The sequence below is a fragment of the Cetorhinus maximus genome, chromosome 2 (genome assembly GCF_964194155.1).
Source record: "Cetorhinus maximus chromosome 2, sCetMax3.hap1.1, whole genome shotgun sequence".
Lineage (NCBI taxonomy): Eukaryota > Metazoa > Chordata > Chondrichthyes > Lamniformes > Cetorhinidae > Cetorhinus > Cetorhinus maximus.
In genome coordinates this window covers 5,388,087-5,415,873 of record NC_135880.1, presented here as the reverse complement: position 1 = coordinate 5,415,873, position 27,787 = coordinate 5,388,087, and the positions used below count along the sequence as shown (strand labels likewise).

The 27,787-nt window shown below is 47.8% G+C and overlaps 1 protein-coding gene across 4 annotated transcripts in view; it reads right to left on the bottom strand.

The window, feature by feature from the left end:
• The window catches only part of LOC144691892 (FYN-binding protein 1-like), a 241,180-nt gene that overhangs the window by 179,744 nt on the left and 33,649 nt on the right, over positions 1-27,787 (bottom strand). For 3 of the 4 annotated variants that reach the window (XM_078560469.1, XM_078560482.1, XM_078560490.1), the window contains one exon: positions 4,286-5,402. In XM_078560469.1, the coding sequence (XP_078416595.1) occupies positions 4,286-5,402 (1,117 nt within the window). Of the gene's footprint in view, positions 1-4,285; positions 5,403-16,944; positions 17,099-27,787 lie in introns of those variants that run through there. The other variant, XM_078560476.1, reaches the window with a different exon arrangement.

Below are 27,787 nucleotides of genomic sequence, written 5' to 3'. Positions count from 1 at the left end.
ACTAATTTACATTTATAAAGCAGCTTTAAAATAGCAAAATGTCTCAAATAAATGAGAAAACAGCCAAAGCAGAGGGATTAGCGCAGTTGACCACAGGTATGATCACATAGGATGGTCAGGGGAGAGAGAGAGAGAGGGAGACAGAAAGAGGGATCCTGAAGACAGGAGTGAGTGTTTGTTGGGGGAGGGGTGGAGCAGTGGGATACCAAGTAGGCCTGAGACACAAGGGCAAGATTTCGGGTTGTTGGGCAGGCATAGCAGGCGGGTCCAAGAGCGGCCGAGAAATGGTCTGCCGCCCGCGATTGGCCCCAGACCATGGCTGGCCAATTAACGGACGGCCAGCGTGAAAGGCACGCTGTAAGGCTCAGTGCTGCCGGGGTGGGGGACGGGAGGAGGGCGAGCGCAAAGGTAATGAACTGCCTCAGGGAGCTGAAGAATTGTTAAATCAAAAATAAACATTTTGAAAATGTGTAAAACATGTCCCCACACAGGACTCACTCACATGAGCAAGGACATAGTAAAAATATCGTCAAAACATTTTTTAAAATTAAGTTGGAATCCTCAGCCCGCCCGCGGATGAGGTTTCCTAAAAAAATCCAAAGGCTGCTTGGCCGATTCGCCCACCCATCAACGCAACAGTTGGATGGGCAGCGAAAAATAACTTTTAATTCATTGACTAATGGCCTTAATAGAGCCCTTAATTCTTGATCACGTGCTATTTGATGCCAGATCAGGTCTGGCGTGTGCCCGTGGGACTTACAATCCTGCCCAAAAACTGAAGTGTGACGTATGGATAAAGGAGGTTGCAGAGGTTAGGAGCGGTGACATAGAGAAATTGGTAAATAAGGATCAGGACGTTGCATTTAATAGATGGGGAGAAATTGGAGACTGACAAGGACAGAGCGCTAGGGAGAGAGACTGTGTGGGCTTGGATGAGGGTTTGACAGGCTGTTGTTTATGGTGCACCTATGGAGGTCCATGAGGATCTAGCTGGAGTGGTTAAGTCAGCAGGTGAGGAAGGTGCAGATGAGGATAGTGGGAGTGAGGTTCCTGACAGCACAACGCACAAGGTGGGAACTGTGACACAGCTCCGTTTGCAAACTTCCTCTCCACCTTCACACGTAACCGAGCCCGGCAGAAGGAGCAGAGCCCCAACTGAGGAGCGTGAAAGCGTAACAGGAGGAAATGGCAGGCAGGTTAATCTATACTCAATGCCTATTTAATGAAATTGGGTGAAGAATAAGAGTATACTGAGCCACACAGCCAAGTAAACAGTGTAGAACTCATGCTGTGCTGATGGAGTTGATTTCGTTCAGGCAGAATCAGATCATTGAGTGATACAGCGTAGAAGGAGACTATATGGCCCATTATCCCTGTGCCAGCTCTCTGAAAGAGCTGTCCAATGTGTTCCACTCACCTCTGCTCTTTCCCTATTAGCCCTGAAAATTTTCCCTTTTTAAGTAATTATTCAATTCCATATTGAATCTACTTCCACCATCCCATCAGACAGTGCATTCCAATCATAACGACTCACTGAGTGAAAAATAATTCTCCTCATCTCCCCTCTGGTTCATTTGTCAATCACCTTAAATTGATGTCCTTGGTTCCTGTACGTTCTGCCACTGGAAACAACTTCTACTTTACTTTTTCAAAACTGTTCATGATTTTGAATGCCTCTGTTAAATATCCGTTTAACCTTCCCTGCTCTAATGAAGACAGCCCAGCTTCTCCATATGACTGAAGTTCTTCACCCCGGTACTCTCTCTCCATGACCTTGAAGTTGGAGATAAAAGTTCAACCTGGAACCCCTGACTGGCTGACCCATTTCTCCCCTCCTATCCTGAAGGTATTTCCCCCACCGTGCACCTCACTCCACCCCCACCATGCCCTTGCTGTTGCACAGTTTGAAGAGGGCTAAATAACAGCCATTCCTTATTTACACAGTGGGGATAGTCAGCAATGGAAGGCATCACAATTTGATCCTATCCTTCACGCTCAATCACTGGGGACTCTCTAGCAAAGCAGGTCACTGGGAAGTAGAGTCCTTGGTGATTCATCCCCTCAGGTTGCGGAGGCAAACAGGCCAGAGTCACAGATCATGGTAAAGTGCTCCACTTCCGCTCTTGCATGTCCTTGTCCCTCACCGACCCTGCCCTTCCCCTCTCCCACATACAACACCAAATCTCCAGTTGCACTTAGAAGACTGTCCTCCAATTAGCACAAAGTGCTCATGGGGGAAGAAACAGTGAATTTTCTTGGTAATTAGATGATTGACACTGATAGATCTCAATGTGGAAAAACACGTATCTGTTCAAAATGGTGGAGCAGTGGTAGAGTTCCTCAGCTGCACACTGGTGGACCCCCTCTCGTGATACTTACGTGTACACCTAAATCACCATTGGTACATGACCACTTGTGTTTACTGTAGGTGGCACGGTCAAATATAGACATTACAAAAAGAAAAAAATTCTCATTTCATTTGGCATTTTTCACAACCATTCAGCCCATCATATCCATGCTGGCAGAGAAAGAGCCATCCAGCCTAATCCCTCTTTCCAGCTTCTGGTCTGTAGCCTTGTGGGTTATTTCAAGCGCGTATCAAAGTATTTCTTCAAATGCTTTGAGGGTTTCTGCCTCCACCACCCTTTGAGGCAGAGTGGAACCGTTACTCCTCAACTCCCCTCTTCTACCAATTACTTTAAATCTCTGCCCCTTGGTTATTGACCTTTCTGGTAAGGAAAATCAGTCCTTACAATGCACTCTTCCCGGTCCCATATAATTTCACACACTTTGATTAAATCTCTCCTTGACCTCCTCTGTTCCAAAAATAAACACCGACCTGGCCAAGCCATTCCAGTGCAGATAAAACAACGGCTTTTACCTGACATTATGGAAAATTGCCCAGATTTGTCCTCTCCACAAAAAGCAGGGCAAATCCAATCCGGCCAATTACCGCCTCATCAGTCCACTCTCGATCATCAGGATGGCTCAAAGCACTTTCTACAGCCAATGAAGTATTTTTAAAAATGCAGTTATTGTTGTAATGTAGGAAACACAGCAGCCAAACTGTGCACAACAAGCTCCCACAAACAACAAAGTGATAGTGACCAGAATATCTGTTTCACTGATGTTGGTCGAGGAATAAATATTGGCCAAGACACTTAACTCCTCTGCTATTCTTCAGAAAAGCGTCATGGGATCTTTTATGTCCACCTGAGAGGGCAGACTGGGCCTCAGTTTAGCATCACATCACTTGTGATAGGATAACTCGCCCTCAGTTTTGCACTGGTGTGACCCTTGATTTTTGCGCCCACGTCTCTGGAGGAGGACTTGAACACATGGCCCCTGACCTGAGGAAAGAGTGCTACCCACTAAGCTGGCATTAATTATGCTCCCCACCCAATGAAGTCGTTCGCTCCACTATTTCCTGGTTTACCTCTATTCAGAACCTGGTAAAGCTGAACATTCCGCACAGCGAGTTCCTAATCTCGGTCCTACCCCTCGAAGAAAGAAATTTTTGAGCAGAGGCCATAAGTAATGAAAGGAAGGTGGGGAAGGAGATGGTCCATCGAGCCATTGGCTTTTCTCTCTTCCTGCCATCCATCCTCATGAACCTGGTCATCACTTGATTCTGGAGTGACACTGGTAAGGGAACTTACGACCAAGCGTTTGAACGCTTTATTCCCATAGTCTTCTTGAGACAATAACTATCTACTAGCCTGTTCATTCAGTAAGACTCTTGTCCTTCTTTCAACCCCTCCCTATCTTGGTAGCCTCTTCTAGCCCGACAATTCCCAAGATCTCTACGGTCCTCTAATTCTGGCCTCTGGCTGATTTTAATTACTTCAACACTGACCACTGGTGGCCATGCCTTCAGCTGCCTGGGCCTCAAGCTCTGAAATTCTGCCCCAAAACCTCTTTGCCTCACTCTCCACCTTGAAGATGTTCCTTAAAATCAACCTCCCCTGTCTGAACACCTCCTTATGCGGCTTGGTGTCAAATTTTGCTTACTGACCCTTATGTGAATGCCTGGGAATATTTTACCATGTCAAAGGAAAGCTATAAATGCAAGTTGTTGTTTTTGAGTTCTGTTGACTATAACAAATGGGTTAATAAAAAGTCTGCATGCTGCCCTTACAGATCTGTAATGCAAAAATCCAGAGCGGAGTTAGATAGCAGATGCCAATAGAAAAATGATTCATTCTTCAAACACTAGCTTTTTCCAAGACACAGGTAAAATTTATCAACACAACATGAATGATATTAAAAAAAATGGGTGATATACCTGGAAGTGTCGGGGATTCCATCCACTGGGGCTGTCGGAAAAGGTCCAAGTTCACCGTCGGGGGTCTGTTGGGTTTCTGAGGTGGGGCCCCCAAGGTCCAGGGAGCAGGAAGTGGTCTCCGTTTGGGAACATTTGGATCCTTGTCCCCTTCCTCGAGCTCTTGACTCTGCGCCTTGATCAGGAACTGGTTCTGCAGTTTCTGGATCTTGCTGGGCCCAGAGTGTGATGGGGTGGCCTCTTCCTGTTTGGGTTTTGGGGGAAAGCTCTTCAGGCCACTGGGCCTGATGCCACCCTCGTTGGGTGTTGCTACCTTGTCCTCGCTGGTCTGACTGGGAAATCTCCCTCGCTCATTCACGGGCTTGAATGCCTTTAAAGTAAAGGGCCCAGTGCCTCTCCCAATCCCGCTGTCCTCTTTTCCAATGTCCTCTGTGTTTTCTTTCGGTGAACTGCTAGATTCATTCCAAGGCTTCAACCCGGTCGGTGGTTTGGAGAATACAGGCTTCAAGGGTTTGTCTTCGCTTACGTTGCCTGAATTTGTTGGCTTTGGGAATTGGGATTTGGGGAAGGCTGGCTTAGCTTCGTGGGAAGTTACAGGATTCAATGGTTTGGAAAATTGAGATGGTTTCAGAAAGCCTGATCGGACTTCATTCTCTTTGTGTGAACCAACCGGGTCCACCGTGGGCTTCAGCCCAAAGTGAGGCTTTGTGAAATGAGCCCTCTCGTCTCTCTCATCTTTCAGAGCAGTGAAGGTGTTCAGGGAAGATTTACTCCCCAAGCTGGGTTTTATAAATGGAGGCTTGCTATCATTGGTTTCCTTCTGGAGTCCCTCAAACTGAGCTTTCACAGCTGATGGTTTGGGAAAGGCAGGCTTCCCTGAGATCAGGTTGGATGCGGAATGACTGGCTTTCTCGCTGAAAGATCCTGTCGACCTGAGTGCTGGAAACTTGGGAGCCGAGGAGCTTTCAAACCCAGCAGCTTTGCTGGCGACTGAAGACATGTTTCCTTGGAGTGAAGAGTGGGGAGTAAACTTGACAGGCCGGGGGCCAATGGCAGATGTCTCCTCCACAGGCTTGTTGCCAAACCTCGCCATCAGAGCTTTCACATCTGACTTACCATCCTACAAAACCCCAAGACGAAAGAAATAGAAAAAAATAAATTAGAAGTAGGGTTTGTGCGAGAGTAAGCTTAAAAGAAAGGAGGTTTTCTTGGTAACAGCTCCCTAATTGGATCATTGCAACAGCGTGACATTTTCAGTTTCCTGTCATTGTAGCAACAGGCCAACCAAATTTTCCTTTGCTGTGGTCTGAACAAGCTTTGCAACAATAAATGCAACAGCAAGGTGTGTGCATGTTAGTGGAGTGGCCACAAGTGCTAGATAGGGGCACTTCCTTCTATCTCAATGTCACATTGCAAGATCACTACAGGAACCAGCAACTAAACTGAAACTATGGGGTGTCACACAATACAGAACAGCGACAGGCTCCATTGTTAAGGTTGTCTCCATTTAAGGGCACATTCGTCTACATTTTTGCTGACGATACGACTGAAATGTCATCTGCTCAATAATGTAGCCCACTAGGAACAGAGTACGGACAGACCCTATGTTAATGTCACTCAGCACATGGTATGTCAGTGCTCATGTCCCATCAGCTAAAGCTGCATTCTAAACCAGCTTCCAGATGTGTGACAGTGCACCATTGGTCCTCAGAAACCCTGGTTCCAGTTGCACCCCAAATGACCTACCTCTGAGTCAGAAGGCTGTGGGTACAAATCCCACTCCAGGGGCTTACGCACAAAAGCTGCAGTACTGAGGGAGTACTAGATTTTTGGAGGTGTCATCTTTCAGAAAGGTGTGGCTCTCTCTGTCCCCTCAGTTGGTATTAAAAGATGCCATTGCATTATTTTGATGACAGGCAGGGGAGTTCACTCCAGTGTCTTGGTCAATATTCATCCTTCAATCAACATCACTAAAACAGGTTTCCTACATTACAACAGCGACTACACTTAAAAGTGCTTAGAAAGCACAGAAAATAGAGGCAGGAGTAGGTGATCTGGCCCTTCGAACCTACTCCGCCATTCAATATGATCATGTCTGATCCTGTATCTCAATGTCATACTCTCGCTCTCTCCACATACCCCTTGACACCTTTAGAGTTCATAAATCTGTCTATTTCCTTCTTAAATATATTCAGTGACTTGCCCTCCACAGCCCTGTGTGGTAGAGAATTCCATAAGTTCACCACCCTCTGAGTGAAGAAGTTTCTCATCATCTCAGTCCTAAATGGTCTATCATGTACCCTGAGACTATGACCCCTGGTTCTAGACACCCCCAGCCAGAGGAAACATCATCCCTGCATCCAGTCCTTTATTTCCTTCCCTAATGCCCTTTATAGAAGGAAATCTGCCGTCCTTACCTGGTCTGGCCTACATGTGACTCCACACCCACAGCAATGTGATTGACTCTTAAATTCCCTCCGAAATGGCCCAGCAAGCCATTCGGTTGTATCAAACTGCTACAAAGTCTCAAAAAAGCAACCAAACCAGACAGACCACTGGCATCGACCGAGGCACCGGAAACGACAACGGCAAACTCAGCCCTGTTGACCCTGCAAAGTCCTCCTTACTAACATCTGGGAGAGCTGTCTCATAGACCAGTCAAGCAACAGCCTGACATAGTTATCCTCATGGAATCACACCTTACAGATAATGTCCCAGACTCCACCATCACTATCCCTGGGTATGTCCTGTCCCACTGGCAGGACAGGCCCAGCAGAGGTGGTGGCACAGTGGTATACAGTCAGGAGGGAATTTCCCTGGGAGTCCTCAACATCGACTCTGGACCCCATGAAGTCTCATGGCATCAGGTCAAATATGGGCAAGGAAACCTCCTGCTGATTATCACGTACCGCCCTCCATCAGCTGATGAATCAGTGCTCCTCCATGTCAAACACCACTTGGAGGAAGCACTGAGGATGACAAGGGCACAGAATGTGCTCTGGGTGGGGGACTTCAATGTCCATCACCAAGAATGGCTTGGTAGCACCGCTACTGACCGAGCTGGCTGAGTCCTAAAAGACATAGCTGCTGGACTGGGTCTGCGGCAGGTGGTGAGGTAACCAACGAGAGGAAAAAACATAGTTGACCTCATCCTCACCAACCTGCCTGCCGCTGATGCTTCTGTCCATGACAGTATCGGTAGGAGTGACCACTGCACAGTCATTGTGGAGACGAAGTCCCACCTTCACATTGAGGATACCCTCCATTGTGTTGTGTGGCACTACCACGGTGTTAAATGATATAGATTTCAAACAAATCTAGCAACTCAAGTCTGGGCATCCATGAGGTGCTGTGGACCATCAGTAGCAGCAGAATTGTACTCAATCACAATTTATAACCTCATGTCCCAGATATCCTCCGCTCTAGCATTACCATCAAGCCAGGGGGTCAACCCTGGTTCAACGAAGGGTGCAGGAGGGCATGCCAGGAGTAGCACCAGGCATACCTATAAATGAGGTGTCAACCTGGTGAAGCTATAACAAGGGACTACTTGCGTGCCAAACAGCAAAGCAGCAAGTGATAGACAGAGCTAAGGAATCCCACAACCAGCAGGTCAGGTCTAAGCTCTGCAGTCCTGCCATATCCAGCTGTGAATGGTGGTGGACAATTAAACAACTCACTGGAGGAAGAGGCTCCACAAATATCCCCATCCTCAATGATGGAGGAGCCCAGCACATCAGTGCAAAAGATAAGGCTGAAGCATTTGCAACAAACTTCAGCCAGAAGTGCCAAGTGGATGATCAATCTTGCATCCTCCGGAGGTCCCCAGCATTACAGTCTTCAGCCAATTCACTCAACGTGCTATAACTCCACATGATATCGAGAAAAGGCTGAAGGCTATGGGTCCTGACAACATTCTGGCAATAGTACTCAAGACTTGTGCTCCAGAACTTGCTGCACCCCTAACCAAGCTGTTCCAGTACAGCTACAACACTGGCATTCATCCGACTATGTGGAAAGTTGCCCAGGTTTGTCCTATACACAAAATGCAGGACAAATCCAACCTGGCCAATTACTGCCCCATCAGTCTACTCTTGACCATCAGTAAAGTAATGGAAGGGGTCATCAACAGTGCTGTCAAGCGGCACTTGCTTAGCAATAACCTGCTCACTGACGCCCAGTTTGGGTTCTGCCAGGGCCACTCAGCTCCTGACCACATTACAGCCTTGGTCAAACATGGATAAAAGAGCTGAACTCCCGAGGTGAGGTGAGACAACCAACGCATTCACTATTTCCATGGCCTCCTCCTTTAGTACCCTGGGATGTAGATTATCAGGGCCTGGGTATTTATCGGCTTTCAGTCCCATTAATTTCTCCGACACTAATGTTTTAGTAATACTAATTTCCTTCAATTCCTCCTTCTCACTAGACCCTTGGTTCCCTAGTATTTCCGGGAAGTTATTTGTGTCTTCCTCCGTGAAGACAGAATTAAAGTAGTTGTTTAATTGCTCTGTAATTTCCTTGTTCTCTATTATAAATTCTCCTGTTTCAGACTGTAAGGGACCTACACTTGTCTTCACTAATCTTACTTTTTCCATACTTATAGAAGCTTTTACAGTCTGCTTTTATGTTCCTTGCAAGTTTACTCTCATACTCTATATTTCCCCTCTTAATCAATCTCTTGGTCCTCCTTTGCTGAATTCTAAACTGGTCCCAATCCTCAGGCTTGCTACTCTTTCTAGCAACTATATATGACTCCTCTTTGGATCTAATACTATCCTTAATTTCTTTTGTTAGCCGTGGTTGGGCCGCTTTTCCTATTATGATTTTGCACCACAAATATCTGTTGCATAACTGTTGCAATGCATACATTCATTCCTTAAGTACTAGCTATTGTCTATCCACCATCATGCCTTTTAATGGAGTTCCACAATTTATCTTAGCCAACGCATACCTCATACCTTCCTAGTTTCCTTTATTTAGATTTAGGATCCTAGTTTTGGATTGGACTTGTTCACTTTCTATCCTAGTGAAGAATTCTATCATGTTATGGTCACTGTTCCCTAAAGGACCCTGCATAACAAGATTATTAATTAACCCCTTCTCATTGCACAATACCAAATCTAGAATAGCCTGTTCCCTAGTCGTTTGCTCTACATGCTGGTCTAAAAAACCATCTCGTACAACTCCAGGAATTCAACAACCACAGTATTATTGCTAATTTGATTTGCCCAGTCTATATGTAGACTAAAGTCACCCATGAATACTGTAGTTCCCTTGTTACATGCGTCTCTAATTTCCTATTTAATGCTGTCCATTACTGTTTGGAGGCCTATAGACAACTCCCACTAATATTTTCCGCACCTTGTTGCTTCTTAGCTCCACCCAGACTAATTCTACATCTAGATTTTCTGAGCCAATATCGTCTCTCACTATTGCACTGATTTCATCCTAAACTAATAATGCCATGACACTTCCTTTTCCTTTTTGCCTGTCCATCTGAAATAGCGAGTACCCGTGGATATTCAGTTCCCAGCCTTGGTCACCCTGCAGCCATGTCTCTGTAATCACAATCATATCGCACTAGATGCACTGTTTATTCGTCTACCTTATTATGAATGCTTCATGCGTTCAGATACAGTGCCTTTAGACTTGTCCTTTTAAAATTTTTACACATTTTTTTATACTATGGCCTTATTTGCTGCTAGCCCTTGTTTCCTCTGCCTTCCACTTTTGCTTTCTACTTTTCCGTCTTTCATTCTTGTCTTTGTTTCCCTCTCTTGTGTCACCTCCTGCCAGTCTAATTTAAACCTCCCTCAAAGTGCTAGCAAATATCCCCGTGTGATGATATTGGTCCCGGTCCTGCTGGGGTGCAACTCATCCAGCTTGTACAGGTACCATCTTCCCCAAAGTGGGTCCCAATGCCTCAGGAATCTAAATCCCTCCCTCCTAGACCAGCTTTCCGGCCATGCATTCATCTGGTTTATTCTCCTGATCTCGCTAGCACATGTCACTGGGAGTAAATCCTGAGATTACTACCTTTGAGGAACTGCTTTTTAATTTATTCCCTAACTCCCTATATTCTGCTTTCAGGGCCTCATCCCTCTTTTCACCTATGTTGTTGGACCATGACCTCTGGCTGTTCGCCCTCCCCTTCAGACTGTCCTGCAGCCGCTCAGTGACATCCTTGATCCTGGCACCAGGGAGGCAACATACCATCCTGGTGCCACATCTGCGGCTGCAGAAACATCTAACTGTTCCCTTTACGATAGAATTCCCAATCAATATTGCTCTTCCATGCATTTTTGTCCCTCACTGTGCAGCTGCCACTCGTGGTGCCATGGACTTGGCTCTTGCTGCATTCCCCTGAGAAACCATCTCCCCCAGCAGTATCCAAAACGGAAAATCTATTAGAGATTGAGATGGACCCAGGGGACACCTGCACCACCTGCCTAGTGCCTTTACTCTGTCTGGTGGTCCCCCATTCCCTTTCTGCCTGTGCACTCTTTACCTGCAACATGACCATCTCACTGTAAGTGCTACCCACGAAGAGCTCATCCTTGCAGTTGCTCCGCAGTGACTCCGGCCGCAGCTCCAGCTCCGAAACACGGATTTCAAGTAGCTGCAGCTGAAGACACTTCTTGCACACATGGTCACCGTGGACACTGGAAGTGTCTCTGACTTCCCACATCGTACAGGAGGAGCATTCCACTTGGCCGAGCCGCACTGGCATGGCTTACCCTTAAATTACTCCCTTTACTTTTACTTCCTCTAGTTTAGAGAATATTAAGGACAGGAGAAATACTTACCAGCTCCTATGTACCAAGGCTGCTGCTCTTCTTACTGAAGAAAGGTAGAAAAGGAAAGGAACACCTCCTTCCCGCTTCACTGAACTCCCTCTCTCACCAAACTCCAACTGAAACACTCTAATGCAGCCCAAAGCACCATTCCACTTTGGGATATTTTGAGGTGCTATACAAATGCAAGACTGTGTTTATCTCAGTACACTTGTGGTCCCCAGACATGAATGTAGTGTGCTCAACCCATTTCAGTTCATGTTTGCTGCTGTGCCAGTCAATAAAAGCAATTCGCAACTCCTCAGATACTGAAGCAGTTCATGTCCTCATGCAACAAGACCTGCACAATATCCAGGCTTGGGCTGACAATTGGCAAGTTACATGCGGGCCACACAAGTGCCAGGTAATGACAATCTCCAACAAGAGAGAATCTAATTTAATTTAATTTAATCTAATTTAAACTAACAAGAGATGGGACCAGTACAAAGTGGACGGGTAACACCTGGGCAGGACTGGGGCTGATGTCCTAGGGGGAATATTTGCTAGAGTGGTTGGGGAGGGTTTAAACTAAAATGGCAGTGGGGTGGGAACCTATGCGAGGAGTCAGAGGAGGGGGAATCAAGGACAAGAACAAAAGACAGAAAGGGGAATAAGAAAAGTGATAGGCAGAGAAATCAAGGGCAAGAATCAAACAGGGCCTCAGTGAAAAATAGTGGGAATGGGACAATTGATGTTAAAAACACAAGCCTTAAGGCTTTGTGCTTTAATGCAAGGAGCATTCGCAATAAAGTGGATGAATCAACCACGCAAATAGATGTAAACAAGTATGATATAGTCGGGATTACGGAGACATGGCTGCAGGGTGACCAGGGATGGGAACTGAACATCCAGGTATTAAGTATTTAGGAAGGACAGACAAAAAGGAAAAGATGGTGGAGTTGCATTGCTGGTTAAAGAGGAAATTAACATAATAGTGAGGAAAGGTATTAGCTCCGACGATGTGGAATCTTTATGGGTAGAGCTGAGAAACACTAAGAGGCAAAATACGTCAGTGGGGGTTGTAGACCCCCAAACTGTAGTGGTGATGTTGGGAATGGCATCAAACAGGAAATTAGAGACGCATGCAATAATGGAACATCTTTAATGATGTGTGACTTTAATCTGCATTTAGATTCGGCAAATCAAATTAGTAACAACACCGCAGAGGAGGAATTCCTGGCGTGTATACAGGACGATTTTCTGGACCAATACATTGAGGAACCAACAAGAGAACAGGCCATCCTAGACTGGGTATTGTGTAATGAGAAAGGAATAATTGTCAATCTAGTTGTGTGAGGCCCCTTGGGGATGAGCGACCATAATATGATAGAATTCTTCATCAAGATGAAGAGTGACATTGTTGATTCTGAGGCTAGGGTCCTGAAGCTTAATAAAGGAAACTAAGATGGTATGAGGCATGAGTTGGCTATGATGGATTGGGAGACGTTACTTAAAAGGATGATGGTGGATAGGCAATGGCAAACATTCAAAGAGCGCATGGGTGAACTGCAACAATTGTTTATTCCTGTCTGGCGCAAAAGTAAAACAGGAAAGGTGGCCAAACCATGGCTTACAAGGGAAATTAGAGATAGTATTAGATCCAAGGAAGAGGCATACAAATTGGCCAGAAAAAACAACAGACCTGAGGATTGGGAGCAGTTTCGAGTTCAGCAAAGGAAGACCAAGGGATTGATTAAGAAGGGGAAAATAGAATTTGAGAGTAAGCTTGTGGGGAACATAAAAACTGACTGTAAAAGTTTCTATGGATATGTGAAGAGAAAGAGATTGGTGAAGACAAATGTAGGTCCCTTACAGTCAGAAACAGGGGAATTTATAATGGGGAACAAAGAAATGGCTGACCAACTAAATACATACTTTGGTTCTGTCTTCACAAAGGAGGACACAAATAACATACCAGAAATGTTGGGGAACACAGGGTTTAGTGAGAGGGAGGAACTGAAAGAAATCAGTATTAGTAGGGAAATGGTGTTGGGGAAATTGATGGGATTGAAGGCAGATAAATCCCCAGGGCCTGATAATCTAGATCCCAGAAGTGGCCCTAGAAATAGTGGATGCATTGGTGGTCATCTTCCGAATTCTATAGACTCTGGAACAGTTCCTACAGATTGGAGGGTAGCTAATGTAACCCAACTATTTAAAAAGACTTTCAGAAGGCTTTCGACAAAGCCCAACATAAGAAATTAACATGTAAAATAAAGTGCATGGGATTGGGGGTAGTGTATTGAGATGGATAGAAAACTGGTTGGCAGACAGGAAACAAAGAGTAGGAATAAACGGATCTTTTTCCGAATGGCAGGCAGTGACTAGTGGGGTACCACAGGGATTGGTGCTGGGACCCCAGCTATTCACAATTTATATTAATGATTTAGATGAGAGAACTAAATGTAATATCTCCAGATTTGCAGATGACACAAAGCTGGGTGGGAGGGTGAGCTGTGAGGAGGATGCAGAGATGCTGCAGTGTGATTTGGACAAGCTGAGTGAGTGGGCAAATGCATGGCAGATGCAGTATAATGTGGATAAATGTGAGGTTATCCACTTTGGTAGCAAAAATAGGAAGGCAGATTATTATCTGAATGGCTATAAATTGAGAGAGGGGAATGTGCAACGAGACCTAGGTGTCTTCGTACACCAGTCGCTGAAGGTAAGCATGCAGGTGCAGCAGGCGGTAAAGAAGGCAAATGGTATGTTGGCCTTCATAGCGAGAGGATTCGGGTACAGGCGCAGGGATGTCTTGCTGCAATTGTACAGGGCCTTGGTGAGACCACACCCGGAATATTGTGTGCAATTTTGGTCTCCTTATCTGAGGAAGAATGTTCTTGCTATAGAGGGAATACAGCGAAGGTTTACCCAACTGACTCCTGGGATGTTGGGACTGACATATGAGGAGAGATTGAGTCGATTAGGATTATATTCGCTGGAGTTCAGAAGAATGAAAGGGGGTCTCATAGAAATCTATAAAATTCTAACAGGACTAGACAGGATAGATGCAGGAAGGATGTTCCCGATGGTGGAGGAGTCCAGAACCAGGGGTCACAGTCTGAAGATACGGGGTAGACCATTTAGGACTGAGATAAGGAGAAATTTCTTCACCCAGAGAGTGGTGAGCCTGTGGAATTCGCCACCACAGAAAGTAGTTGAGGCCAAAACATTGTATGTTTTCAAGAAGGAGTTAGATATAGCGCTTGGGGCAAAAGGGATCAAAGGATATAGGCAGAAAGCGGGAGCAGGTTGGATGATCAGCAATGGTCATAATGAATGGCGGAGCAGGCTCGAAGGGCCGAATGGCCTACTCCTGCTCCTGTTTTCTATGTTTCTATGTTTAACTATCTCTCCATGACATTCAATGGCATTACCATCGCTGAATCTGCCACTATCAACATCCTGGGGATTACCATGAACCAGAAACTGACCTGGACTAGCCATATAAATACTATGGCTACAAGAGCAGGTCAGAGGCTAGGAATCCTACAATGAGTAACTCATCTCCTGACTCCCCAAAGCCTGTCCACCATTTACAAGGCACAAGTTAGGTGTGTGATGGAATACTCTCCACTTGCCTGGATGAGAGCAGCTCCAACAACACTCGAGAATCTTTGCACCATCCAGGACAAAGCAGTGCACTTGATCAGTACCCTATCCACCACCTTAAACATTGACTCCCTCCACCACCAATGCACAGTAGCAGCAGTGTATACCATCTACAAGATACACTGCAGGAACACACCAAGGCTCCTTAAATTGCATCTTCCAAACTCATGACCTCTACCACCTAGAAGGACAAGGGCAGCATACACATGGAAATATCACCACCTGGAAGTTCTGCTCCAAGTTGTACACCACCAGCTTCATTACTGCTTTATTGCAAGATACAACCGATGTTAGAATTGGAGCTGTGAGTGAGTTGACAGGTTCAAGGTCTAGAGAGGGGAACGGTTGAGGTTGGAGGATTTGCCAACCTTTCAGGACTGTCCTGAACCCTCCAGCAATAGAAGTTTAATCTCAAGGACAAAGCTCAAAGCAAAGAGCAGGTGAAAAGTCATATGAGCATTCAAAAAATCCTTCCTGTACTTTTGTTTATTATCCACTTAGCAATGAAAAGTCTATCGATCTCAGGCTTGAATATACTCAATGACTGAGCATACACAACTTTGTGGGCTAGAGAACTTACATTCCCAATGTTTCATATCCTCAGAAAGCTTTATTTTCTGTCTCTTCATCAACCTCATGCATTTAGATTGTAAATAGCTGAGGGCCCAGCACTGATGCCTGTGGCATTCCAATGGTCGTGTCTGCTCTGGCTCACTCACCCCTGCCTTCTTTGAGTCCATTTTCATGGAGCACGATACAAAAAACAAAAAAACCTCCCCAAAATGCTAGAGAACCAAGGGGCTAGTGTGATTGAGGACCTGAAAGGAATTAGTATCATTAAAAAAGTAGCTCTGGAGAAATTACAGGGACTAAAATTGATAAGTACCCTGGATCTGATGAGCTACATCCCAGAGTGTTGACGGAGGTGGCTATAGGGATTTTAAAAAAATTCATTCATGGGATGTGGGCTTCGCTAATAGCGGATACATAGGTGGTTGCCTTCCAAAATTCTATAGATTCTGGAATTGTTCCTGGTCTTGCCAATGATGCCCACATTCTGTGAAAGAATAAAAGAAGCTCGGTCAGAGTAGGAGTCACTGGCAAACCAGAGAAGCGATGTGAATGTAAGGCATACAGTGAGAGTCATGGCCAGTGGAATCCTGGCACATAGACACATGGTCATTGCTATCCTGCCAGTTGAGGGGCTGAGATGTCCTGATCCAAACTGACATGTGATCAGGTTAGTTAACCCTTGTTGTTGCACCATCCCAGGATTGCAATATCACTGGAAGCTTTCTGCAAGTGTTAGTTAAGCAGCCATTAAACAAAAAACAACCACATCCGTTAGTAGCAGAACAGGAAGTTAAAATTAATCCTCCACAGTGGGGAAAGATGTTGAGTTCCTGACCCTTGCCTCAGCTGTCGCAGGAGAGAAGTCCCTTCCTGTGAAAAGCTTTTACAACCTAGGGGATGGGAAGGGGCAGACAGAGAGCCACACACTGTCCCCAATTGTCCTCTCAACCTCGCTCACCCCACTCAGGGTTGCTAGCAGGAGATCACCATGCTGAGAAGTGCGTGTGTGTATCTGAGTGTGTGTGTGATTATGTGTGTGTGTGATTGTGTATGTGTGATTGTGTGTGTCATTGTGAGTGTGCGCGTATGGGCGTGTGTGTATATATCTGTGTGTGTGAGGGAGGCTGTGTGTGTGTGTGTGTGTGTGTGTGTGTGTGTGTGTGAGAGAGAGAGACTGTGTGTGTATTGTCAATAATAAGTGAGAGCAATATTGCCCTCAGGGTGTAAGAGTATGCCGCTGCCCAGACCTATATATGTAGAATGGAGCAGTGACCTGGGATGAGAGGGGAGTACTGTACCCCAACACGGAGCAGTAATCTGGGAGGAGACGGCAGGGGAGTCCTGTATCCCAACACAGAGCAATGGGGTGGAGAAAGAAAGGGGATGTCCTATACACTAAGGCATATCAATGATGCAGATTTGGAGGTAAGAACTAAAATATCTTGTCCATTCTTGAACGTGTTAAACTTTAAGCTAGGCTGGTTGCATTGCAACATTCAGTGATGATGCTTGTTCAAAGGGTGAACAAAGCCCCCAACCCACCACTGGGATGTGCCATCTGACCTACGCTACACTGAAAGTTCCTGCTTCACGCGGCCCTTTCAGATTCTAAAGCGCTCTGAGAGAAGAAAGAAGATTTACCTTAACAGAAAAATTGCAGAGAAGTTCAGCCGTTGACTGAGCGTCTGGTCGGGTCATCAATAAAGGGCGCTTGTGAAACTTGCTGATCAGAGACTATTTAACTCCGAGTGCTCACCGCCTGAAAACTGTCCAGTGCCACCACTGAGACAGAGAGAGAGAGTGAGAATGAGTCTCCCAGCCCAGCCCAGGCAGTGAGGAAGCAGTAAAGAGGAACAGTAAGCAAGTTAAAAAAAAACCTCACCACAAAGTCATTTAAAGGGGGAAAGGGGGTCATGGCAAATGAGAATGGAACAAAAAACACAAGAATCGATTTAAAATTATCCATCACATCATAAAGCTCCAGATCAAGCAAAGGGAGTTCATTATTGGAATAATTGAAAAGTTAATGAACAAACGACACTGAGTCTGTTAAACACAGAACCACATCAATAATCTGTTTAAACGGAAGTGCCTGATTAACCCGTTAAGTAGTTTGTAACAGGGTTTGGAATGTGTAAAGAAAGACTTTCATTTCTTTAGTGCCTTTCAAAACCAGAATCACATGCATTCTAAACATTGGAAGCAGCATGTTATAGACAGATATAGTTCATCCCACAACCAATGCATCAGACCAAAGCTCTGCAGTCCTCCACATCCAGTCATGAATGATGGCGGACAATTATACAACTTACCTGAGGAGGAGGCACAAAGAAAAGTCCACTGCTCAATGGGAGAGCCAAACACATCAGCGCAAAAGACAAGGTTGAAGCCTTTGCAAACATCTTCGGTCCAAAGGGTTGAGTGATGATCCATCTTGGTCTCCTCCTGAAATCTCCAATGACAATCTCCCGCTAATTTGGTTCACTTCACGTGAAATCAAGAATCTGCAGAAGGCACTTGTTTCTGCAAAGGCTATGGGTTCTAACAATATACTGGCAGTAGTACTGAAGACTTGTGTTCCAGAACTAACCCCATGCCAAATTAAGCTGTTCCAGTGCAGCTACAACACTGGCATCTACCCAACAATGTGGAAAATTGCCCAGGTATGTCCTATCCACAAAAGGCAGGGCAAATCCAATCCGGCCAACCATCAGTCTACTCTCAATCATCAGCAAATGGATAAGGTCAAGTAGGTTTTTCCCTCTTGTTGGTTTTCTCATCGCCAGCTGCTGGCCTAGTCAGGCTGCTATGTCCTTCAGAACTTAGCCAGTTTGGTCAGTAGTGGTGCTACTGAGCCACTCTTGGTGGTGGACATTGAAGCCCTCACCAGAGTACATTCTTCACCCTTGCCACACTCAGTGCTACCTCCAAGTGGTGTTCAAGTGGAGCACAAACACTTTCTTCCTGAAGTGACAGGGGATTACGATTTAATGGGCAGTATCGTCCCAGATTTGCACTAAGTGTGATAGCGGGTGGGTAAAATGATGACTTACCCGCCAGCCGCAATAGCGGCTTTTCACACCGTATCGTCCCAAACCCACTGCATTAATTCTGCATTCCTGGGTAACAGGCCATTTCATGGCGGACAGGCTCTCATTCACCCGCCACACCATCACCATGCTGCTTTATCACGCCGGGCGCACACCTCTCAGAGCTTGCAGCCCACGAGTGCCAGGCGGAAGACAGGATGGCCCTGAAAGGTAAAATGACTACAGCCCCCTGCTTCAGTGGCATGTCCCTCAGGTGCCTTTTGAACGCTATGGAGGCCAGCCGTAATGTCCTCTACTCCTACTCTGGCCATAGGATAGGCAACAACCTCACTAATCTGGCTTGGGAGGCGGTGGCAGCAGTGGTCAGGGCCATTGCCCTGCAAAAGATGCCAGCCACCCAGTGCCACTACAGGATGAATGGTCTCATCTGTTCTGCCAGGGTAACTCACTCTTCTCATCACTCTCAACTCACATACTCACAAACCAATCACACATCTACAGGGATCTCACACCTCAAGGGACAACACCACTAACTCTCACACACACCCTCACATCTCCATTAGGCTCATATCCTCTGGAGCTCGTATCCTCATCCTGTCCATGTCTCTGCTCACCACACAAACATTCCACGCAGTGCCATGTGTCCCGCTCACACTCTGTCAATCTGTTTCATGCAGGAGAAGCTGGCTCACAGCAGCAGGGAGAGGTCCCAGACTGGGGGGGTGGAGTGGCCAACATTAGACCCCTCACTCACTTTGAGGAGCATGCCATCACACTGACTGGGGAGGACGTGGGCCCTACCTGTGGTGACGGTGAGGTTGGCAGTGAAAACCCTCGTGCACCACATCATCCCTCTCTCAACGCAAATGCGAGTGCTCTCTCTCTCTCTTCTGCTTTTTGCCTGCTCTCTGCTGCCAGGCACTAATTATCTTTACTTTGGTTCACAGGGAGCTCTGCCAAGTGACTGACACCCTCAGCCAGCCAATCCCTCAGCTCCATCCAGGTCCTCACCTCCAGCCAAGAGGACACCTCCTGCCAAGAGGACACCTCCTGCCAAGAGGACACCTCCTCCATTGAAGAGCTGGAAATAAGCAGCCTGGAAGACCCATCACAGCGCTTACCCACACCCTCCGCCAGCGCAGAGAGACACATCTCGGTGGGACCGAGATCTAGAGCAGGATCCGGTTCACAATCTGGTGGTCACCAGACGGACACATGTCCACGGCAGCAAGAGGCAGGTTCAACTCCCCGGCACTCGTAGGACTGCTTGGGAAGAGGCATCTGTGAGGTCCAAGTCAGATGACGAATCTCTGGATTTGGCCTTCCACCTCTGGATTTGGCCTTCCAACTCACCACGGAGAGTCAGCAGAAGGCATGGGAACATCACACAGAGCTGTTGGAAGTCCTCAACAGAGTGGCACGCGAGTTGGAGGAGTGTGTCCACTTGCTCTCTAATGAAGTGACACCCATGTGCATCTATGGAGGTCTCCATGGGGAGGATGGCAGACGCCATTGAAACCCTGGTCCAGCAGAATGTGAAGATGTGTGCAGACCTGCACACCATCGCAGGAGCCATGGATGAGTTCCTGCAGTGACAACCTGAGAGGGAAACAGGTTCTCCAGGTGCTCCTTCCCTTCAAGGAGTCAGGCCAGGGCGCCCAAAGGGAGGAGGAGCGGCAGTTGGACACCCCGGGTCATCCACTCAAAGGCTATCTGCTCCCCCTGAGTCCCCTTTGCCCGTGAGCCCCTCAGCCTCATCCTCTGTCACCGCAGAGGGAGCAACTAGCCAATGAGTGATTTTGGAGGGAGAAGTGTGTGTGTGTGTGGCAGTGTCTTTCGGAGCCTCATGCAAGCATTCTCCCACGCATGTGGGTCCTTCACATTTCATACTCACCCAATATCCCGAGGGTTTTCACTGATGCCTGCCGGGGTTCACTTTCAGTTGTCCATCTGAGCCGACCTACATCTCCGCCTACCCACTGATCACACTCCCATGCAGCACCTGATCTCACCCACCACGACTCAAGTTTCACTTTCAATTTGGACAGCATGATCTGGATTCGCTTTTTCATGAGCTCCCCATGTTTTCCCCTCCCCCAGTCACCCACTCCTTTTCTCCCATCACAGTTGACCCCCCCAGTATCACCTTCCACCTCCCCTCCGTGACCTACCAGCCACAACCCTTTTCCTTTGGGGATGTCCAGGTGAACGTGCATGTTCCATTCCTGCCCGAAAACCCCTATCCCCATCCACATTAAACTTCCCGACCTCCTCCTCCCCACCCCAGGGTCTGTGTCCACCTCCGGGTCCCCATCCACTACACTCGCCATCCCTTCTACTGTTACCGTAGGACCATCACCCTCCCACCCTGCAGCCGGACTCTGCCCTCGGTCATTCTCACCATTCCCTCATACCACATCCACCCTCAGTTCACTCCCCAGGAGGGAGGCATGGACTCATCAGACCCCTCCCATACACATTTACCTGGACATCCCCCCTCTGGAACCCCTTCCCCTTCCTGCCTGGTACCCCGTCCTCCCCCTGAAACCCTATCTGCCTAGAACCCCTTCCTCTCCGGACCCCTTCCTTCCTTGGAACCCCTTCTCCCCTGTGGACCCCTTCCCCCTTCTGGACCCCATCCCCCCCTTGGAACCAGCTTAAACCCCCGGACTCCCCTCCCCATGGTCGTCCCCCCACCTGGACTCCACCCTTGCTTAGCCCTTCCCATACAAATACTATGGCTACAAGAGCAGGTCAGAGGCTAGGAATCCTGTGACGAGTAACTCAGCTCCTGACTCCCCAAACCCTGTCCACCATCTACAAGACACAAGTCAGGAGTGTGATGGAATACTCCCCACTTGCCTGGATGAGTGCAGCTCCCAAAACACTCAAGAAGCTTGACACCATCCAGGACAAAGCAGCCCACTTGATTGGCACCCCATCCACAAACATTCACTCCCTCCACCACCGATGCACAGTAGCAGCAGTGTGTACCATCTACAAGATGCAGTGCAGGAATTCACCAAGGCTCCTTCAACGGCATCGTCCAAACCCACGGCCACTACCATCTAGAAGGACAAGGGCAGCAGATAGACGGGAACACCACCACCTGGAATTTCCCCTTCAAGTCACTCACCATCCTGATTTGGAAATATATCACCGTTCCTTCACTGTCGCTGGGTCAAAACCCTGGAACTCCATCCCTAACAGCACTGTAGGTGTACCTACACCACATGGACTGCAGAGGTTCCAGAAGGCAGCTCACCACCACCTTCTCAAGGGCAACTCGAGATGGGCAATAAATGCTGGCCCAGCCAGCGAAGCCCACATCCCATGAATGAATAAAAAAAAACCTCACCCCATCCTGACACCTTCATCCACCCCCCTTCCAACCTCACCCCATCCTGACACCTTCATCCCCCCCTCCCAACCTCACCCCATCCTGACACCTTCATCCCCCCCTTCCCAACCTCACCCCATCCTGACACCTTCATCACCCCCCTCCCAACCTCACCCCATCCTGACACCTTCATCCCGCCCTCCCAACCTCACCCCATCCTGACACCTTCATCCCCCCCCTCCCAACCTCACCCATCCTGACACCTTCATCCCCCCCTCCCAACCTCACCCCATCCTGACACCTTCATCCCCCCCTCCCAACCTCACCCATCCTGACACCTTCATCCCCCCCTCCCAACCTCACCCATCCTGACACCTTCATCCCCCCCCTCCCAACCTCACCCCATCCTGACACCTTCATCCCCCCCTCCCAACCTCACCCCATCCTGACACCTTCATCCCCCCCCTCCCAACCTCACCCCATCCTGACACCTTCATCCCCCCCTCCCAACCTCACCCATCCTGACACCTTCATCCCCCCCTCCCAACCTCACCCCATCCTGACACCTTCATCCCCCCCCTCCCAACCTCACCCCATCCTGACACCTTCATCCCCCCCTCCCAGCCTCACCCCATCCTGACACCTTCATCCCCCCCTCCCAACCTCACCCATCCTGACACCTTCATCCCCCCCTCCCAACCTCACCCCATCCTGACACCTTCATCCCCCCCTCCCAGCCTCACCCCATCCTGACACCTTCATCCCCCCCTCCCAACCTCACCCCATCCTGACACCTTCATCCCCCCCCTCCCAACCTCACCCCATCCTGACACCTTCATCCCCCCCCTCCCAACCTCACCCCATCCTGACACCTTCATCCCCCCCCTCCCAACCTCACCCCATCCTGACACCTTCATCCCCCCCTCCCAGCCTCACCCCATCCTGACACCTTCATCCCCCCCTCCCAACCTCACCCATCCTGACACCTTCATCCCCCCCCTCCCAACCTCACCCCATCCTGACACCTTCATCCCCCCCCTCCCAACCTCACCCCATCCTGACACCTTCATCCCCCCCCTCCCAACCTCACCCCATCCTGACATCTCTCCCTCTCCCAGTCGATCCTAGACCTTTCTTTCCCAAGCACAGCTTGACCTCCCTCTTCACCCCCTCCCACCCCCGACCATCATCTGTTGTGAGCAGACCCCCAACGGTGACTTTCCAACTTCTGTGCACTGCTTCGCGGTGGAGCCATGTCCATGAGAATCCACCCAGCATGCCATGGACGTTCCTCCAGTGTGCCTTTAGTGTAGGGCTCCAGAGGTTTCTGATCCTCGGATGTCTGTGGTGTAAGCAAGGCCCTGGCGGTAAGTCCCAATTTCTGCACGTCACACTTGTCAAGACCTGTTCTGCACCGACGTATGCTGACGTTGGCGGACAATCCGGGGCGGATGGGGTTGATCACAACGGACTGGCCTTATAATGATTTGCAGACGTATTAAAATGAGGCTCCCAACGTCCAATGGTGGTGAACGGAGCCTGCCATTGACTGGCTAAGCAGACGATCGCAAACTGGTTTCACGATGGCCTTCTCACCATATTGTCTGCTCATGTCGACAAACATGCTCGACGGCAGTGGGCATGGACGATTCCGCCCAATGTATTTGTTTGTCATTCACACTACAGAAACTCTAAGAGAATGGGATTCTTGATCTAGGTTTCCAATGCAGTAGTGCAGTTATTCATATGACTGTCATTGTCATTATGTGGTTGAGAGGGAGCACACATGCGGTTCATGACATGCAAATACCACACGGACTATAGATACTCCAGGAAGGTACAGACTCATTTACTTTTTATTCTTTCAAGGGGTGTGGGCATTGCTCGCAAGGCCAGCATGTTGTCCATCCCTAATTGCCCTTAAATTGAGTGGTTTGCTAGGCCATTTCAGAGGGCAGTTAAGGGTCAAACACATTGCAGTGGGTCTGGAGTCACATGTAGGCCAGGCCAGGTAAGGGCAGTAGTGAACCAGATGGGTTTTTACAACAATTAGTTGCCATGGTCACCGTTACCGAGACTAATGTTATATTCCAGAATTATTAATTAATGAACCCTAGTTCAATGAAGAGTGCAGGAGGGCATGCTAGGAGCAGCAGCAGGTATACCTAAAAATGAGGTGTCAACCAGGTGAATCTATGAAACAGGACTACTCGTGTGCCAAACAGCATAAGCAGCAAGTGATAGACAGAGCTAAGTGATTCCACAAACAACGGATCAGATCTAAGCTCTGCAGTCCTGCCACATCCAGTCATATATGGTAGTAGACAATTAAACAACTCACTGGAAAAGGAGGCTCCACAAATATTCCCAACCTCAATGATGGAGGAGCCCAGCACATCAGTGCAAAAGATAAGGCTAAAGCATTTGCAGCAATTTTCAGCCAGAAGCGCAGAGTGGATGATCCATCTTGGCCTCCTCCCGGGGTCCCCAGCATTACAGATGCCAGTCTTCAGCCAATTTGATTCACTCCACGTGATATCAAGAAATGGTTGAAGGCGCTTGATGCTACAAAGGCTATGGGTCCTGACAATATTCCAGCAATAGTACTGAAGACTTGTGTTCTGGAACTTTCCGCACCCTTGTCAAGCTGTTCCAGTACAGTTACAACACTGGCATCTACCCAGCTATGTGGAAAATTGCCCAGGTATGTCCTGTACACAAAAAGCAGGACAAATCCAACCAATCCTATTACCACCCCATCAGTCTACTCTTAATTATCAGTAAACCGATGGAAGGTGTCATAAACAGTACTATCAAGCAGCACTTGCTTTGCAATAATCTGCTCATTGATACTCAGTTTGTGTTCCACCAGAGCCACTCAGCTCTTGACCTTATTACAGCCTTGGTTCAAATGTGGACAAAGGAGCTGAGCTCCCGAGGTGAGGTGAGAGTGACTGCCCTTGACATCAAGGCTGAATTTGACCGGGTGTGGCATCAAGGAGCCCCAGCAAAACTGGAGTCAATGGGAATCAGGGGGAAAACTCTCCATTGGTTGGAGTCATACCTAGCACAAAGGGAAATGGTTGTGGTTGTTGATGGTCAGTCATCTCAGCTCCAGGACATCACTGCAAGGTTTCCTCAGGGTAGTGTACTCAACCCAACCATCTTCAGCTGCCTCATCAATGACCTTCCTTCCATCATAAGGTCAGAAGTCGGGATGTTCGCTGATGAGTTCAGCCAATTCGATTCACTCCACGTGATATCAAGAAACAGCTGAAGGCACTGGATACTGCAAAGGCTATGGGCGCTGAAAATATTCTGGCAATAGTACAGAGGATTTGTGCTCCAGAACTTGCCGCACCCCTAGCCAAGCTGTTCCAGTATGGCTATAACACTGGCATCTACCCAGCTATATAGAAAATTGCCCAGGTATATCCTGTACACAAAAAGCAGGACAAATCCAACCTGGCCAATTACTGCCCCATCAGCCTACTCTCAATCATCAGTAAATAAATGGAAGGGGTCATTAACAGTGCTTTCAAGCGGCACTTGCTTAGCAATAACCTGCTCACTGATTTTGGGTTCCGCCAGGACCACTCAGCTCCTGACCTCATTACAGCCTTGGTTCAAACATGGACAAAAGAGCTGAGCTCCCGAGGTGAGGTGAAAGAGACTGCCCTTGACATCAAGGCATCATTTGACTGGGTGTGGCATCAAGGAGCCCCAGCAAAACTGGAGTCAATGGGAATCAGGGGGAAAACTCTCCGTTGGATGGAGTCATACCTAGTACAAAGGAAGATGGTTGTGGTTGTTGGAGGTCAGTCATCTCAGCTCCAGGGCATCACTGCAGGAGTTCCTCAGGGTAGCGTCCTCGGCCCAACCATCTTCAGCTGCTTCATCAATGACCTTCCTTCCATCATAAAATCAGAAGTGGGGATGTTCACTGATGATTGCACAATGTTCAGCACCATTTGCAACTCCTCAGATACTGAAGCAGTCCATGTTCAAATGCAGCAAGACCTGGACAATATCCAGGCTTGGGCTGACAAGTGGCAAGTAACATTAGCGCCACACAACTGTCAGTTAATGACCATCTCCAACAAGAGAGAATCGAACGATCGCCCCTTGATGTTCAATGGCATTACCATCACTGAATCCCCCACTATCAACATCCTGAGGGTTACCATTGGCCAGAAACTGAACTGGACTAGCCATATAAATACTGTGGCTACAAGAACAAGACAGAAGCCAGGAATCGTGCAATGAGTAACTCACCTCCTGACTCCCCAAATCCTGTCCACCATCTACAAGGCACAAGTCTGGAGTGAAATGGAATACTCCCCACTTTCCTGGATGAGTGCAGCTCCCACAACACTCAAGAAGCTGGATACCGTCCAGGACAACGCAGTCCGCTTGATTGGCACCACAAATAGTTACTCTCTCCATCACCGACACACAGTAGCAGCAGTGTGTACCATCTACAAGATGCACTGCAGGAGTTCACCAAAGCTCCTTAGGCAGCACCTTCCAAACCCACAACCACTACCACCTAGAAGAACAAGGGCAGCAGTTAGATGGGAACACCACCACCCGGAAGTTCCTCTTCAAGTCACTCACCATCCTATCTTGGAAATATATTGCCATTCTTTAACTGTCGCTGGGTCAAAATCCTGGAACTCCGTTCTTAACAGCACTGTGGGTGTACCTACAGCACATGGACTAGAGTGGTTCAAGAAGGCAGCTCACCATCACCTTTTCAAGAGCAACTTGGGATGGGTAATAAATGCTGACCCAGCCAGTGAAGCCCACATTCTGTGAATGAATTTAAGAAAATCCTGCGAATCACCTCCTGACAAAGCCTGTCCATCATCTACAACGCTCAAGTTAGGAGTAGCAGCCGGCTTGATTGGCACTCCTTCTACAAACATTGACTCCTTCCACCACCGATGCACAGTAGCAGCAACGTGTACCAACGACAAGATGCACTGCAGAAATTCACCAAGGCTCCTTAGAATGCACCTTCCAAACCCACGACCACTACCATCTAGAAGCACAAGGGCAGCAGATAGATGGGAACACCACCACCCGGAATTTCCCCTCCAGGTTACTCACCATCCTGACTTGGAAATAAATATATCGCGGCTCTTCACAGTCGCTGGGTCAAAATCCTCGAATTCCCCCCCTAACACCATCGTTGGTGTACTTACACCACATGGAATGCGGAAGTCAAAAGTGTGGCTCACCACCACCTTCTCAAGGGCAATTAGGGATGGGCAACAAATGCTGGCCTGGCCAGCAATGCCCACATCCCGTGAATGAATAAAAAAAAATTCATAGATTTCAAATTCCTCCAGCTGCTGTGATGGGATTTGAACCCACGTCTGCAGAGCATTAGCCTGCACTAACATGAATAACAAGAGAAACCTGGTTCATTACTTAGTGTTCGCTTTGATTGTCCTCCCACTTTAAATACTAATATACAAAAATCTGAAACAGAGAATGTCCAACTGGCCCATCGATCCATCACAGAATGCTTATGGCATAGAAGGCGGCCATTCGGCCCACCATGTTTGCACCGGCTCTCCAAATGAGCATTATGGTTTTGTGCAATTCTCCTGCCTTTTCCCTGTACCCTTGCACATTGTATCTATTTAAATAGTTGTCTGTTGCCCTCTTTAATGCCTTGATTGAACCTGCCTCCACCATTTCCAGACAGTGCATTCCAGACTTGAATACTCTCTGTGCGAAAAAGTGTTTTCTCACATCGCATTTGCTTTTTTTGCTTTATCTTTTCACTTTAAACCTGTGCCCTCTCGTTCCCTACCCTTTTTCGAGCAGGAACAGTTTCTCCCTATCTACTCTATCCAGCCCCGTCATGGTTTTGAACAACTCTTATCAACTCTCCTCTACGTCTTCTCCTCTCCAAGGAGAACAGTCCCAACCTCTTCAATCTATCTTCATTACTGAAGTTTTCATCCCTGGAACCATTCTTGTAAACCTCTTCTGCACTCTCCCCAATGCATTCCCATCCTTCCTGTGGTGTGTCGCCCAAATCTGTACACAATACTCCAGCTGAGGTCTAACCACTGTCTCG